General features: G+C 64.3%; 1 protein-coding gene across 1 annotated transcript in view; it reads right to left on the reverse strand.

Annotated features, from left to right (window-relative positions):
* Positions 1–9,938, reverse strand: part of KCNH4 (potassium voltage-gated channel subfamily H member 4) — a 32,706-nt gene extending 22,768 nt beyond the window's left edge. The window contains exon 1 of the mRNA XM_054014421.1: positions 9,863–9,938. Coding sequence (XP_053870396.1) covers positions 9,863–9,938 — 76 coding nt within the window. The remainder of the gene's footprint in view (positions 1–9,862) is intronic.
* Positions 9,939–13,869: the final 3,931 nt, after the last annotated feature.

Here is a 13,869-nt window from a genome sequence, read left to right on the forward strand (position 1 = left end):
TACTGCACCCCGTGGACGGCGCTTCCTGCAGTAAGTAACTGGGGAGCAGTAAAACGAAGGGGGATTGACGGGGACCAGGCGTGCTGAAGAGTAAGAGAGAGACGGTTATTACCCCTGGGAGTGTGTGACCAGCGAGAAGGACTTTTGCAGTAACAGGGTCCCCCGGGGGGATCGCAGCGAGTGGTCCCAGGGGCGGAGGAGTCTGCAGCTCGACCCTGGCAGAGAGGTGGTGACCTCAAGAAGGGCTGGCACACTAGGGGGCCCCCTGGGAACTGTGGGGAGCTGTGAGCACACAGGCCGGTGAGTGGCCAGCAGGAAGATGTATGCCAAGCGGCTTAAGAGCGACCTGGTGGAGCTGTGCAAGCAGAGGCGGCTGCGCATTGGGAGGCTCACCAAAGAACAGCTCATTGCCCAGCTGGAGGCGGAAGATCGCGCGAATGAACTGATCCCTGTGTCTCAGGGAAGCAGCCTGGCAAATGCAGCGCAGGCACCAGTGTCTGTCCCAGCTGGGAGTGGTCAGCCGGCTGCTGAGGGCTTCCCGAGACCCCTCCTTCCTATGCCTAGGGGAAGGGTGGGGAGGAGCCCAGCAAATACCGAAGGCGCCGTGAACCCCCCGGCCAGCAGGGGGTCCCCCCGGCGAAGCCCACCGGCCAGCAGAGGATCCTCCCGGCGGCGTTCGGCATCCGGGGAGCGGAATTGGCTGGAATGGGAGAAAGAGCTAAAACTGAGAGAGCTGGAGGATCGTGAACAACAGAGACAGCATGAACGGGAGGAGAAAGAGAGACAGAGACAGCATGAAGAGAGACAGCGTCAGCATGAACGGGAGGAGAAAGAGAGACAGCGTCAGCATGAAGAGAGACAGAGACAGGAGAATGAGAGACAGCGTCAGCATGACCTGGAACTGGCGAGATTGAAGGGCAGCGAACCCCCGGCTGCGGTGAGTGAGGGGGGACCCAGGACTGCACGGAGCTTTGATAAGTGCATCATGGCCCCATACAAGGAGGGGGAGGACATGGATGACTTCCTGGAGGCCTTTGAGACGGCCTGCGAGCTGCACCGTGTGGACCCCGCGGACAGACTCCGGGTCCTTACCCCCTTACTGGACCCCAAATCCGTGGCATTGTACCGCCAACTGGGAGAGGCAGAGAAAGGGGACTACGAACTATTCAAAAGGGCCCTGCTACGAGAGTTTGGGCTGACTCCTGAGATGTACCGGGAAAGGTTCCGGAGTCAAGATAAAACCCCTGAGATCTCATATCTGCAACTAGCCGCCCGCATGGAGAGATACGCCAGCAAGTGGGCTGGTGGGGCCCAGACGAAGTAGGACCTGATTAAACTGCTGGTACTGGAGCAACTGTATGAGCGGTGCCCATCCGACCTGAGGCTGTGGTTGGTGGACAGAAAGCCAGAGAACCCGCGACACGCCAGGCAGCTGGCTGATGAGTTTGTAAAGAGCCGGTCAGGAGATAAAAGGGAGGAGTCCCAAAGGAACAGTCCCACCACAACGCAGAGAGAGAGTCACCATGGGACCTCCCCATGGGAAAATACAGAAAAAACCCATCAGAGGGGAGCATCCGGCATCAGGACCATCCGACCTACTCAAGGGGACCCATGGGACATGGGCTGCTACCACTGTGGCCAAAAGGGCCACATACGGGCCCAGTGCCCTAGGCTCAGGGACAGACTGAGCAGACCGAACCCACAGAGGGTTAACTGGGTAGAGACCCAGCCCGGCGAAAGGCAGCATTCCCAGGGAAGAGGGGCTGGCAGAGTACCACCTGCTAAGGAGGGAGGAGAGCTCCAGGCCAGCTCCTCTAGGGGGCTGGATGCTCCAGACTCAGGGTTTTTGGTTTATATGGTAGGCGCGGGGCTGTCCCTCCGGAGAGAGTACCTTGTTCCCCTGGAGGTGGATGGGAGGAAGGTCAATGGATACTGGGATACGGGCGCAGAGGTGACGCTGGCCCGGCCCGAGGTGGTGGCCCCAGATCAGGTGGTGCCCAACACCTACCTGACCCTGACGGGGGTGGGCGGAACACCAGTCAAAGTACCCGTGGCAAGGGTACACCTGAAGTGGGGGGCCAAGGAGGGCCCCAAGGATGTGGGGGTACACCCGTATTTGCCCACTGAGGTATTGATGGGGGGGGACCTGGAGAACTGGCCAAGCAACCCCCAAAAGGCACTGGTTGTGACCCGCAGTCAGAGCCGGCGAGGGGCACTGCGCCCTGGCCTTGGGGGGGGTGCCTTGCCTGAGGCGCAGGACCCTAACCTGGTGGGGAGGGAACGCCCAGGGACACGGCTCAGGGAGGCTGCAGCTTCAGGCCCAGCGGGCGAGGAAGAGCAGGTGGCCATCCCTGTCCCAGCTGCTGAGTTCCAGGCCGAGTTACAGAGAGACCCCTCCTTGCGGAAAATAAGGGACCTAGCCGACCTCAATGCGGTACAGACCATGGGACGAGGTGGCCGGAAAAGGTTCCTGTGGGAGAAGGGGTTCCTGTACCGAGAATGGGCTCCCCCAGGGGAAATGAAGTCAGGGGGGATCAGGAGGCAGCTGGTGGTACCCCAGAAGTATCGCCGCCAGCTGCTGTGCCGGGCCCATGACATTCCCCTCGCAGGGCACCAGGGAACCTGGCGTACCCAGCAGAGGCTGCTACGGAGCTTTTACTGGCCTGGGGTCTTTGTTACTGTCCGACAGTACTGCAGATCCTGGGACCCCTGTCAGAGGGGGAGGAAGGCCTGGGACAAGGGGAAAACAGCTTTAGGACCCTTGCCCAGCATAAAGGATCCTTTCCAGAGGGTGGCCAAGGTTAAAAGGGCGGCTCTGAACCAAGAGAGCCCAAAGCACAGACCTCCAGACTGGAGCGCTGGGAGAAGACCACAGCCCAGTTGGAACCCCAGAGGTATGGGGGTGGGAAAAGGGCGCAGGCCGCATAAACCTTCCCACATGCGAACTGCGAGTGCCATCAAGCACCCCCGACCTAAGGGGGGGCGTGAAACTGGAGGGGCCTGGTGTAATTCCCACCAAGGAATGGGAGGGATGCGGGGGCATCCATGGGAACGGGGGTAGGTTCGAACTTCCCCGGGTCACTGGCTAAAGTGACCCTGCTCAGTTCGGTCTCGAAGGGGGGAGAGATGTGACGAACTGGGCCTGTTCTCACGGTGGTCTGTGAATGCTGACAGGGGAGTGTTCTGGGATAGTCTGCATTGCAGGATGGGATCTGCCCGAGGGCGCATACCTGAGTGTGTAACATGAGAACCCAGGAAGGGGTTGAAGGGGAGGCGACTCCTTAGCCCGGGAAACTGAACAAAGGCTGTGGGAGGGGTCGCTGAAAAGAGAGTGCTGGAAGCAGGCAGGGAGAGAGGGCTGGGGGGCAGAGATGGCTCTGACCTCCCAAGGGGGGCTGGGCTGGAATGCCCGGGGACCCCAAGATGGACCTAACTGAGGGGGTCCCTGTTGTCTGTGCCTGCAAGACCTGTCTTGGACTGTATTCCTGTCATCCAAATAAACCTTCTGCTTTACTGGCTGGCTGAGAGTCATGGTGAATCGCAGGAAGCCGGGGGTGCAGGGCCCTGAGTCCCCCAATACTCCGTGACAGTACCAGCTTCCCCCCTGTCTCGTCGGCCCTGCCTTCATGGCGAACAAATATTTAATCATGGGCTCCTCAATCTAGCAGAGAAAGGTATAAAGGATTCAGTGGCTGGAAGTGGAAGCTAGACCAATTCAGACTGGAATAAGGGATACGTTTTTAATGGTGAGAGTAATTAACCCTTGGAACAATTCACCAGGGGGCGTGGGGGATCATTTAAAAATCAAGGCTGGCAGTTGATCTGCTCTCGGATTACTGTGGGGCAGGTCCCTGGCCTGGGTCACACAGGAGGTCAGAGCAGCTGAGGACAACGGTCCCTTCCGGCCTTGGGATCGATGAACCTAGGATGGAGAGGGGGCAGTTGGGGTGAGGAAGGGCCAGGGCTAGGGGATGTGTCGTACATCACCAGCACTGGCCCTGCTCCCCTCCAGGCTCCGGAACCCCCCATGCCAAGCAGGGCCACGTCGCCAACCCCGGGATGACCCCATGGAAAGTGCCCGGGAACCACCCTGTGCAGCCACGTCCTGCTGCTATTCCTGAGGGCCCCTCCTCGCTTTGCCCACCCCCCGCGCCCGTGACGGTGGCCAACGCGGGCTGCAGCCCCTCCTCCCGGCTGGGTGAGCTGGCTACGCCCTGCCCCTCGCCATTCAGTGGGAAGGCGAGCGCGGGAGCCCAGATATAGCTCCTGGCTCCCATCTTCACAGAGAAGTGGTGCCAAGCAAGCCGCACCTCCCCCTCGCCAGCTGGTGCCTCCACCCCCCAGCAGGGCTAAGGCAGCTTAACAGCAACAACAACAAACCCAGCCGGGGGCTGTGCCAGGGCTCCCCGCAGGCGCGGCAGCCGGGGGCTTGCCATGGGCACAGGACAAGCTGCGGGGAGATGAGCCCAGCACCGAGTGCCTATCTCTGCCACGCCGGGTGTCTGCCCGCAGCAGGGTGAGCGTGAGGAGACACCAGTATCCTAAACGCAGGGTGCCCTGCAGGGTCCCCGAGGATGCTATAGGGTGGCAAGGTCGGATCATTAGCGTTTACCCTGGCACCACTGAGAACGAGCCCGTGCAATGCCTAAGTAGCGCTAGGCCGGGACAGCCTTGCTCCTGGGCCCAAGGGGGCATGAACCAGTGCGGCCGAGCCCCTGGCCTCGCTGCTGCCAGCCGGCCCCATGCGACGGGCTGCTGGTGACTGGGTGGGAGCGCTGCCCGGCAGGGTCAGGAACGGCACCTTGCTGGCGGGCTCCCGGCCAGCGCAGACAGATGGCTTCGAGTGCACAGGAACCTGTGCAGTCCGCGGGGCCAGCCGGGCTGGTTTCATCCTGCCAAGGGCAGAGCGGTGGCCCCCTTCCCCCCACGGCCAGCGTGCACGTGGCTCGCAGGCTGGTGCCAGCCCAGCGGTGCCTTGGCTTTAGCCCTGCGGCCTAGGGGCTGTAAACCCAGCACTGGCACCATTCCTTGTTTCCATGACAACAGGCAGCAATGGCACTAGCGGCCCGAGGGCAGGAGCAAGAACAGCTGAGGCCATGGCTGGAAAAGGCCCCAGCTCCTGAGGTGCCTGCCCCCGCCAGGGGCGGCCCCGGGGCCTCGCTGCTGCAGCTCAGAGCGGGCGGCATTGGGGAATCAAAACCCAACGGCCGTGGCGAGGTTCTTGGCTCCTGGAGCCGGGGTTGCTGGCTTGGCCGGGGCGGGGCTCCGCTCTCGCCAACGCAGGGTCCCCACCGCGGCACAGCCGGGGCTCCTGCCCCATGCCCTGCTGCCCCCGGCTGTGCGGGCCGGGCACCAAAGGTGCCACCAGGGGGACGGCATCATGCAGCAGGCCCGGGCCTGCTTCATGGGCGAGCCAGGGTTCATTTAGCACCAGGCCTCGCTGGGACGAGCCCCCTTTCACGCCTCATTAAACCCAGCAAAGACACACTGAGGCCTGAAGCCAGAGCCTCGCCAGCAGCGCATTGCCCTGGAAACGCAAACACAGCATCCCGGGGAGCCTCTTCCCACGCGGGCCCGGGGCACCCTGCTCCTCGCCCCGGTGCAGGCCAGCTCCGCCATCGCTCCGGGGGCAATGGCCCCACGTGTGTCTCCGTTCCCACTGCCCCTCCCTTCTCGGTGCCGCCTCCTGCCGACCGACCCATGCACGGCAACATCACTGGGCTCATCCCGGTGCCGTGGCCCGGGACAGCGCACAGACCTGTGTGTGTACAGCCGGGGAGACGCTGCCGCGATGGCACCGGTAACACTGCAGCCCCCCAGAACTGAGGCTCTGGGGGTTTCTAATGTCTGAGCCCAGCGAGATGCCCCCGGCTAGCTGGCAAACTAAGCGCCAACCCCCCATCGGTGGCAGGCAGTGAAGTGACTGGTGAGCGGGTGGGACACGAGCCAGGGCTGGCCCTGCCCTCAGCTGGCTGAAGGGGTACGAGACCCTCTGCCAGGGCTCAAGGAACAGAACCTGTCAGCACTTCCCAGCCCTGGCAGACCTTGGTTAACCCTTTCCTGGACCCTGCAGGCAACTGCACTCCCTAGAACAGAGCCCAGGAGTCCTGGCTCCCTTCTCCTAACCCCACTTGCAGCCTCTCCCCAGCGCTGATGGGAGCTCAGGTCGTTATGCAAACATCTGGTGCGTGTGGCTGTGGTGGGGGAACAAAGCCCTGTGCTGCAGCGCATTGGGAGCCAAGGGGGGGATGGGCTTTGAAAATATAATTCCTGGGGGTGGGCAGGAGCCGTGTCATTGTCTGAAACATCTGGGCTGCGGGGACTGGCGGCTGCAGGGGAGCCGGGGCGCCCAGCCGGGCGGTAATTGCATGTGCCTTTATCTGTATTGTCTCTGCCCACTGGGCACAGCTGCGGTGACTGCTTGCTCTCAGCCCCCGGCCAGCCAGCTCCCAGGGCCCAAGCCGTGCCCAGGACCCGCCCCTCACCCAGGCACAGCCCGTCCTCGCCAGCACAGCTCTCCCGCTGGCGCTGGGGCCTGATTAGCATGGCGCTGGGTACGCAGGGAGCGGCCATCTGCCATTGCCACACACCGTGCCAGCAGCTGACAGACTGGGGGTCAGGCTGCTTCTTCCTCCAACAGAATCACAGACATTAGGGGTCAGGCCCCAGCCCCTGGGGAGGATCCACCCTGGCAGACTCCCAGGACTCCACCCTGGCCAGTTTTAAGCATCTGCCCCCTCCATTGGGAGGCTCTTCTGCAACCCAGTGGATCTCTCCATCTCTCATGGGTACCTAAGAACACGCCCTGGGAACAGCAGAGTCCCCAGGGAAGTGACTGGTGGGTTGGAGGTGCTCCCTCTGGTGCCATGTGGCATTATCTTCAGAGAGCCCCCTGCCCCGGCTGCACATTGGGACCCAGTCTGCCCCAGAGTCCAAGGGGCTCGGATCTGCCATGGCTGGGCCTGTGTCAGGTTATTAACGGCGGCACCAACCAGGGCTGGCTCCATCCCAAACGTACATCATCTCCCCACGTGAGCAAGGGGTTCCCCAAGTGCGAGGGCTGGGATCAGAGCGGGTTGAGGGGGGCTCCTTCAGGCGGATCGGCCATCACCTGGCCCGCGGATTCAGCAGCTGGTGCTCAGACGAGCGACTGGCGGAGGAGCCCAGCCTTGCACAGCCAGCAAAAAAGTCCCCAGGCGGCCGTCTCTTCAGCGGAAAAGGGATCTTTGACAAAATGGGAATTTTCACAAAAAAAAAAAATCCACTTAAAAAAAATTGGGCAGATTTGTTTAAAAAAATGAAACTCTGAACCCTGAAGAAGTCCCAGTTTTTGGCAACTAGAAGACTTCAGGGGGTTCTTTTGACCAAAAAAACCCAAAATTTCCACACAAAAAACAAAAAAACCCCACCTGTTTTCAACTCAATTTTCTGCTGGGGAAAATTCAGCAGTTTGCCAGCAGCTGCTCCCTGGGGCTCTGGGGTGAGCGGCAGTCACCCTGCACGTGAGCAGCTGCGACCCACGGGGCGCGCTCTGCACTTGCCCTTTCCCAAGCATGCCAGCACCATAAGCAGCCCTGGGCCATTTGCTCCCCTCCCAGCTGCTCCCTAGTACCTCCTCCCCGTGTGGCTGGCCTGGGACATGCTAACAGCACAAGCCAAACCAGACAGCCCCCTATCCCAGCCGCCAGGCTGAGATGGGCTAACCAGCCACCTGTGGCTATCGGGAAACCACGCCCAGAGACCCTCTGGGATAAACCTTAGGATACTCTGCTCGCCTGAGCAGTGCCTGCCTCACCATCTACACCGCTAGCCAGCCCCGAGTCAGTTGGGCGTCCGGTGTCTGTGCTCTGCCTGCGGTGAGCTGCGGAGGCCTGGGAGAAAATGCAGCCCCAGGCTGGGTTTAGCGTTGTTCCAGGACCCTTGACAAAGCCCCGTTCCCCGCTCCACGTGGGCCGGGCCAGCGCTGAGCTGTGCGCTTGGAGGCCAATGGTAACTGTCCCTGGTGCTGAGTCTGGGACAACCTGGCAACGCAGAGGAGAGGCACCAAATCCCTCCAGTCCATCAAGACAACAAAAGACTCGATGTGCCCTAATACAACACGTTCCGGTTGGACTCCTGAAATCCGGCTGTGCTCCCCTCCGGCCTGACCCAAACCATATTCCGTTTAATCCACACTTACATAATTCTGGGCACCGCTATGGCTCCGCAGTGGGGGGCTCAGTGCTTTAAGCCGCCCTGGTTATCTCCCCAGTGACTCAGGCTCCCTCGTGGGACAGCCTGTCAGGGAGAGGCCGGTGGCTCGCTCCCTGCACCAGGCAAAGGGGTTAGGGCGGTTTCATTAGGAAAAGCTGTCAGGGGGCCCCAGGAAATGCTAAATTAGTTTTCATTGATCTTTCTGGAAGTATTTAAATCGCAATCCTCTTAGGGGGAAAATCCCCACATCTGCAATATGGCATTTTATTTACAAAACGCCACGCTTACTACACCTTCCCCCTGGGGGGGCAGCACTTTAAACAGGCTGTATTGTGAATGCCAGTGGGGGGGTTAATCCGAACAGGCCAAGCTCTCCCAGGGCAGATGAAGTCTGCGGAAGGTTTTTTGACTCTTTCCACCAACTGACAGGTCAGCAGGAAGATATAAAGATACTTTTCCCTTCTCCGGGACGCACACAGATTGTGCACACCGTGGGTAGGAGTGAGCAGCGCGCTTGGAGAGAGATCCCAGCCCCCGCCTTCGCCAGGGGCTGTTACGCCAGTGTCCCCGCTTTAGACCTCTGGCGACGAATCTGTCACGGAGTCCGTGATTTTATGAGACTGCCATGACGCCTCGAAAATCCCAATGTGGGGCTCGGGTTTCAGCCCCTGGTGACGGAGATTGGGCAAAAATAAACCCGTGATTTCTTGTTTGTTGCCTGCGTCCTGTCCGTGACTTTTCATAAAAATACCCATGCCAAAATCGGAGACTTATGGGCCCATCCTGCCCAGGGAGCGCGACCTGGCAGGAGAGCGCGTTCCTGGCCACCATCACTGCTCCCTGGGGTGCTGTGGGGTGACACAAAATAGCCTCAGTGCTGGCCAGACACACCAAACCTTCTCACACCCCCAGGTGCCCCTCGGACACAGCCCATCCCCCAGGGCGGCAGAGGGGAGCAGCGTTATATGGAAATGACCAGTCATCTTTACAGTGGGGGCACAGGGATGGGCTGGGGATCAGCGTGGGGGCCTGGCTGAGCTGGGGGGGGGCAGCCCCCATGAGCTGGGGATCCTTGAGCAGTCTCCCAGAAGCAGCAGGAAGGGGACATGCCTGGCAGCTCCCTGGATCCCAGGGCACTGATGAAGTCACCCCCTCCCCAACCCCCCTGGGTCTGCGGGGACCCAGCGCAGGCACACACACGGCACCCCCTTTGCAGGGCCCGGGGCTGGGGGGGGTGTGTCATTGCACTTGGCTCAACAATAGAAGACCAATCCCCAGCCCTAGGGTTGTGGGGGGGTCTGTGTGGCCAGGGATCCCTGCTACTGACCCTACCCCCCAGGTGCAGAAGGGGGTCACGCAGGGCAGCTGGCCTGGGGCTGAGGTCACGGATCCCTGGTATCGATACCTCCCCACCCCCCCACAGACACACCCCACACGCAGTTCTGCTACTACCCAGAGCCTCGGCGGGGGGGGGGAGAAATAACTGGGGAGGGTGTGTGGCAGCTTCCTCCGGAGGGAACCCGGTCCTAGGGGAGGGGTCCCTCTAAGCCCGGCCCGGAGAGTCCAACCCTATTGTCCAGTAGGACCCCAGCCCAGCCCCGGGGCGCAGGCGCCCCCCCCCCCAGCCCCGCCCGGCCCCGGGCCCCCCGGCTGCGCGGCGGAGACTCACGGCTGCCATCGAAGCGCGAGGCGATGGTGTCCAGGAACGTGTTCTGCGGGGCCAGCAACCCCTTCATCACCGGCATGGCCCCGCCGCCCGCCCGCTCCCCGGCCCGGCCCGCGGGCTGCAGCTCGGGCAGCGGGACTCCGGCGGCAGGTGCAGCCCGTGCGCCGCCCCGCTCCGCCCCCCGCTAATCCCGGCCGGGCTGCTCGGCGCGGCCCCGCCCCGGGGGACCCTGCGGGCGGGGAGGGAAACCTGAGCCCGGGGATGTGCCGGGGGGGGACCCTGCACCCAGGGACAGTGCGTGGGGCTCTGCACCCAGGGACATGCCGGGGGGGGGGGGGTGGCTCTGAACCCAGGGACAGTGGGGGGGGACCCTGCACCCAGGGACATGCCGGGGGGGGGGACCCTGCACCCAGGGACAGTGCGAGGGGGGGACCAGGCACCCAGGGACATGCCGGGGGGGGACCCTACACCCAGGGACAGTGCGGGGGGGGGACGACCCGGCACCCAGGGACATGCCGGGGGGGACCCTGCACCCAGGGACAGTGCGAGGGGGGGGGATGGCTCTGAACCCAGGGACCGTGCGGGGGGGGACCCTGCACCCAGGGACATGCCGGGGGGGGGGATGGCTCTGAACCCAGGGACAGTGGGGGGGGACCCTGCACCCAGGGACATGCCGGGGGGGGGACCCTGCACCCAGGGACAGTGCGAGGGGGGGGACCAGGCACCCAGGGACATGCCGGGGGGGGACCCTGCACCCAGGGACAGTGCGTGGGGCTCTGCACCCAGGGACATGCCGGGGGGGGGGGGATGGCTCTGAACCCAGGGACAGTGGGGGGGGACCCTGCACCCAGGGACATGCCGGGGGGGGGGACCCTGCACCCAGGGACAGTGCGGGGGGGGGGGACGACCCGGCACCCAGGGACAGTGCGGGGGGGGACCCTGCACCCAGGGACAGTGCGTGGGGGGGGACACCCTGCACCCAGGGACATGCCGGGGGGGGGACCCTGCACCCAGGGACAGTGCGAGGAGGGGGGGATGGCTCTGAACCCAGGGACTGTGCGGGGGGGGGGACCCTGCACCCAGGGACAGTGAGGGGGGGGATGGCTCTGAACCCAGGGACAGTGCGAGGGGGGGATGGCTCTGAACCCAGGGACTGTGCAGGTGGGAGGGGGGGACCCTGACAGTGCGGGGGGGAGGGCTCTGCACCCAGGAACATGCCGGGGGGGGACCCTGCACCCAGGGACAGTGCGAGGGGGGGGATGGCTCTGAACCCAGGGACAGTGCAGGTGGGAGGGCTCTGCACCCAGGGACCATGTGGGGAGGAGGCTCTGGGGTCACTGCCCCAGCCTGAAGTGGGTTTTCCTTCCCACTGCCCTGGCTGAGCGCACATCAGTGTGGAGCGGCGATGGGCCCAAGAGGGGCTGAGCCCCCCCACCGGGTACATCCTCCCCCAGGCTGACGCTGCAGCGTGTTGGCTGGTGGCGCTGAAATCTCAGCTCCGTGCCAGGGCTCCCTGCCAGCACCAGGTGCCACGGCTGCTTTCATTGACCTTCGGAAACTGGTTCAAGCAGCGCAGCCCCGGGGGGACGCTCAGGGGGCGACTCTACGTTTTTTTCCGCCCCAAGCAAAAAAAATTTTGGCTGCCCCCCACCCCAGCCCTGGGCTCTCACCCCCCCCCACCAGTGCCCTCCCCCACCCGCACCCCCTGCCACCCCAGCCCTGGGCTCTCACCCCCCCCCACCAGTGCCCTCCCCCACCCGCACCCCCTGCCACCCCAGCCCTGGGCTCTCACCCCCCCCACCAGTGCCCTCCCCCACCCACACCCCCTGCCACCCCAGCCCTGGGCTCTCACCCCCCCCACCAGTGCCCTCCCCCACCCACACCCCCTGCCACCCCAACTCTGGGCTCTCTCTTCCCGCCCCCTGCCTCCCCAGCCCTGGGCTCTCCCCCCACCCCCCCCCACCCCACCCGCACCCCCTGCTGCCCCAACTCTGGGCTCTCCCACATCCACACCCCCTGCCACCCAAGCCCTGGGCTCTGCACCCCCCCCACCAGTGCCCTCCCCCACCCACACCCCCTGCCACCCCAATTCTGGGCTCTCTCTTCCCGCCCCCTGCCTCCCCAGCCCTGGGCTCTCCACCCCACCAGCGCTGGCTCTGCCCGCTCCCCCCTCACCTCCAGCCAGTCCGGTGCTGGCAGAGTCGGGGTAAGCGGGGGGGCTCCCGGGCCGCGCCTCAGCCCAGGGTCCCTCCAGCCAGGGCTCCCACCTCCAGAGCCGGCCGGGACCCAGGAGGGCAGAGCCAGGGCCCGGTAGGGGGCTGAGCAGCTGCGGCAGGGTAGCCCCAGAGGGAGCGGAGCCCCAGAGAGCGGGATGTGGGCCCCACACGGCAGCACCCCACCTTCTATGGCCCCACTGCTGCTTCTGGCCGCCCTGCCGCAGCCCCTGGGCGGCTCGGGCCTCTTTGCCCAGCCCCGGCTGTGGCGCTGGGGGGGGTGGCTGCCCTGCGGCACCTGCAGGCGGCTCCGTGTGCCCTGCGGGGCGGCCCCCAACTTGAGTGTCCCCCGCTCAGAGCCTGCCCGGCCCAGCCACAAGGTGCAGGCACTGCTCCCCCACGGCGCGAACCGCAGTGGCCCCAGGGCGCCCCCAGGGCGCCCCCCACGCTGCTGCTGCCAGGGCCGGCTCTAGGCTTTTGCCGCCCGAAGCAAAACAAAAACAAAACAAAAACACAAAAAGATGGCCAGAATGCCGGCCCTGAAATTGTGCCACCGCAAGCATGTGCTTGGTTTGCTGGTGCCTGGAGCCGCCCCTGGACGCTCAGGGTGGCTCAGCCTGGCTTGCCAAGCAGAGACTGGCCTCCCCGGGCCTTAGGTGGAGCAGGTGGCCGGGTGCAGAGCCTGGTCCTTGGAGAAGTCCCTGGCCTCCCGCCCTGGCCTGGCGTCTCCACAGGGCCTTCCAGGCGGGAGCAATAAAGGGGCTCACAAAGGATCCAGGGGAGAAGCGTAGGGTTTCCCGTCAAACGTGGGGCCCAGGTAGGGGCCACAGCGGAGGGCGCCAGGGTGGGTGTGGGAGAAGAGTCTGGCTGCAGTGGGGTGTCCTAGAGGAAAACTGGCACCGTGGGCAGGGCAAGAGACCCGGGTTCGAGTCCTTGCTCTGGGGCCAGTCACGTCGCAGCCCTGTTCCTCAGCTCCTGCCCTGCGCCGGGGGCTGCAGGGGGTGGAGCAGGCAGGGCAGGGGCGGGGAACCAGGGGCTTGCTAACTGTAAGGGGGGGTTTGCTTCCCCAGGGTCAAGAGCTGGGGTTGCTCTTGCCCCCCCCCCTCGCCCAGGGCAGGCCTGGGGCTGACCCCTGCCTGTGAGTCTATCCACAGCAGCAACCCAGCCAGGCCGGTTTATTTTCCAACACTGCCCTCTGGCCGCCAGCACTGCCCAGCCCCTGTGCTGGGGGGGGGGTGTGTGTGTGTGTGTGTGTGTGTGTGTGTGTGTGTGTGTGTGTGTGTGTGTGTGTGTGTTCAGACACCGAGCAATAGATCGGAGCATCTGCTACATAAATCAGATGCTGCCAGCCGCGGACCACCAGCCCGGGAACCCCAGTCACAGCCCTGCTGCCGGCTAGTGGGAGAACAGCCCCCCGTGCCTGCAGTGCGAACGCGGGGTGCTCGGGGCTCAGGCTGTAGCCAGCTCGCCCACTCCCAGGCCGGCCTAGCCTTGCCCAGTGCTTGGCCTGGTGGCCACGGGGGCCAGTTCCCCGTGAGCGCAGCCCGGCTCCTAGGCTCCTTTGGTCTTTCTCGAGAGACCCTCCCCTTAGCCATGGGTTCCTGCAGCAGTCCCCCCTCCCCCCACCGCCGGGGGAGCTGCCATGAGCTGAGCTCGCCCCACTCAGGGTGGTCCCCGCACCTCCTCCCTTCTGCTCCAGCCCAGGCAGCGGGGCTCAAACCTGGGCCACTCACACCCGTGTGACAGCAGCTGGCCGCTGGTCCCCGGGCACCCCATCTCTCCCCCCGAGCCGCGCTG

Source organism: Malaclemys terrapin, chromosome 25 (assembly GCF_027887155.1).
Source record: "Malaclemys terrapin pileata isolate rMalTer1 chromosome 25, rMalTer1.hap1, whole genome shotgun sequence".
NCBI lineage: Eukaryota > Metazoa > Chordata > Testudines > Emydidae > Malaclemys > Malaclemys terrapin.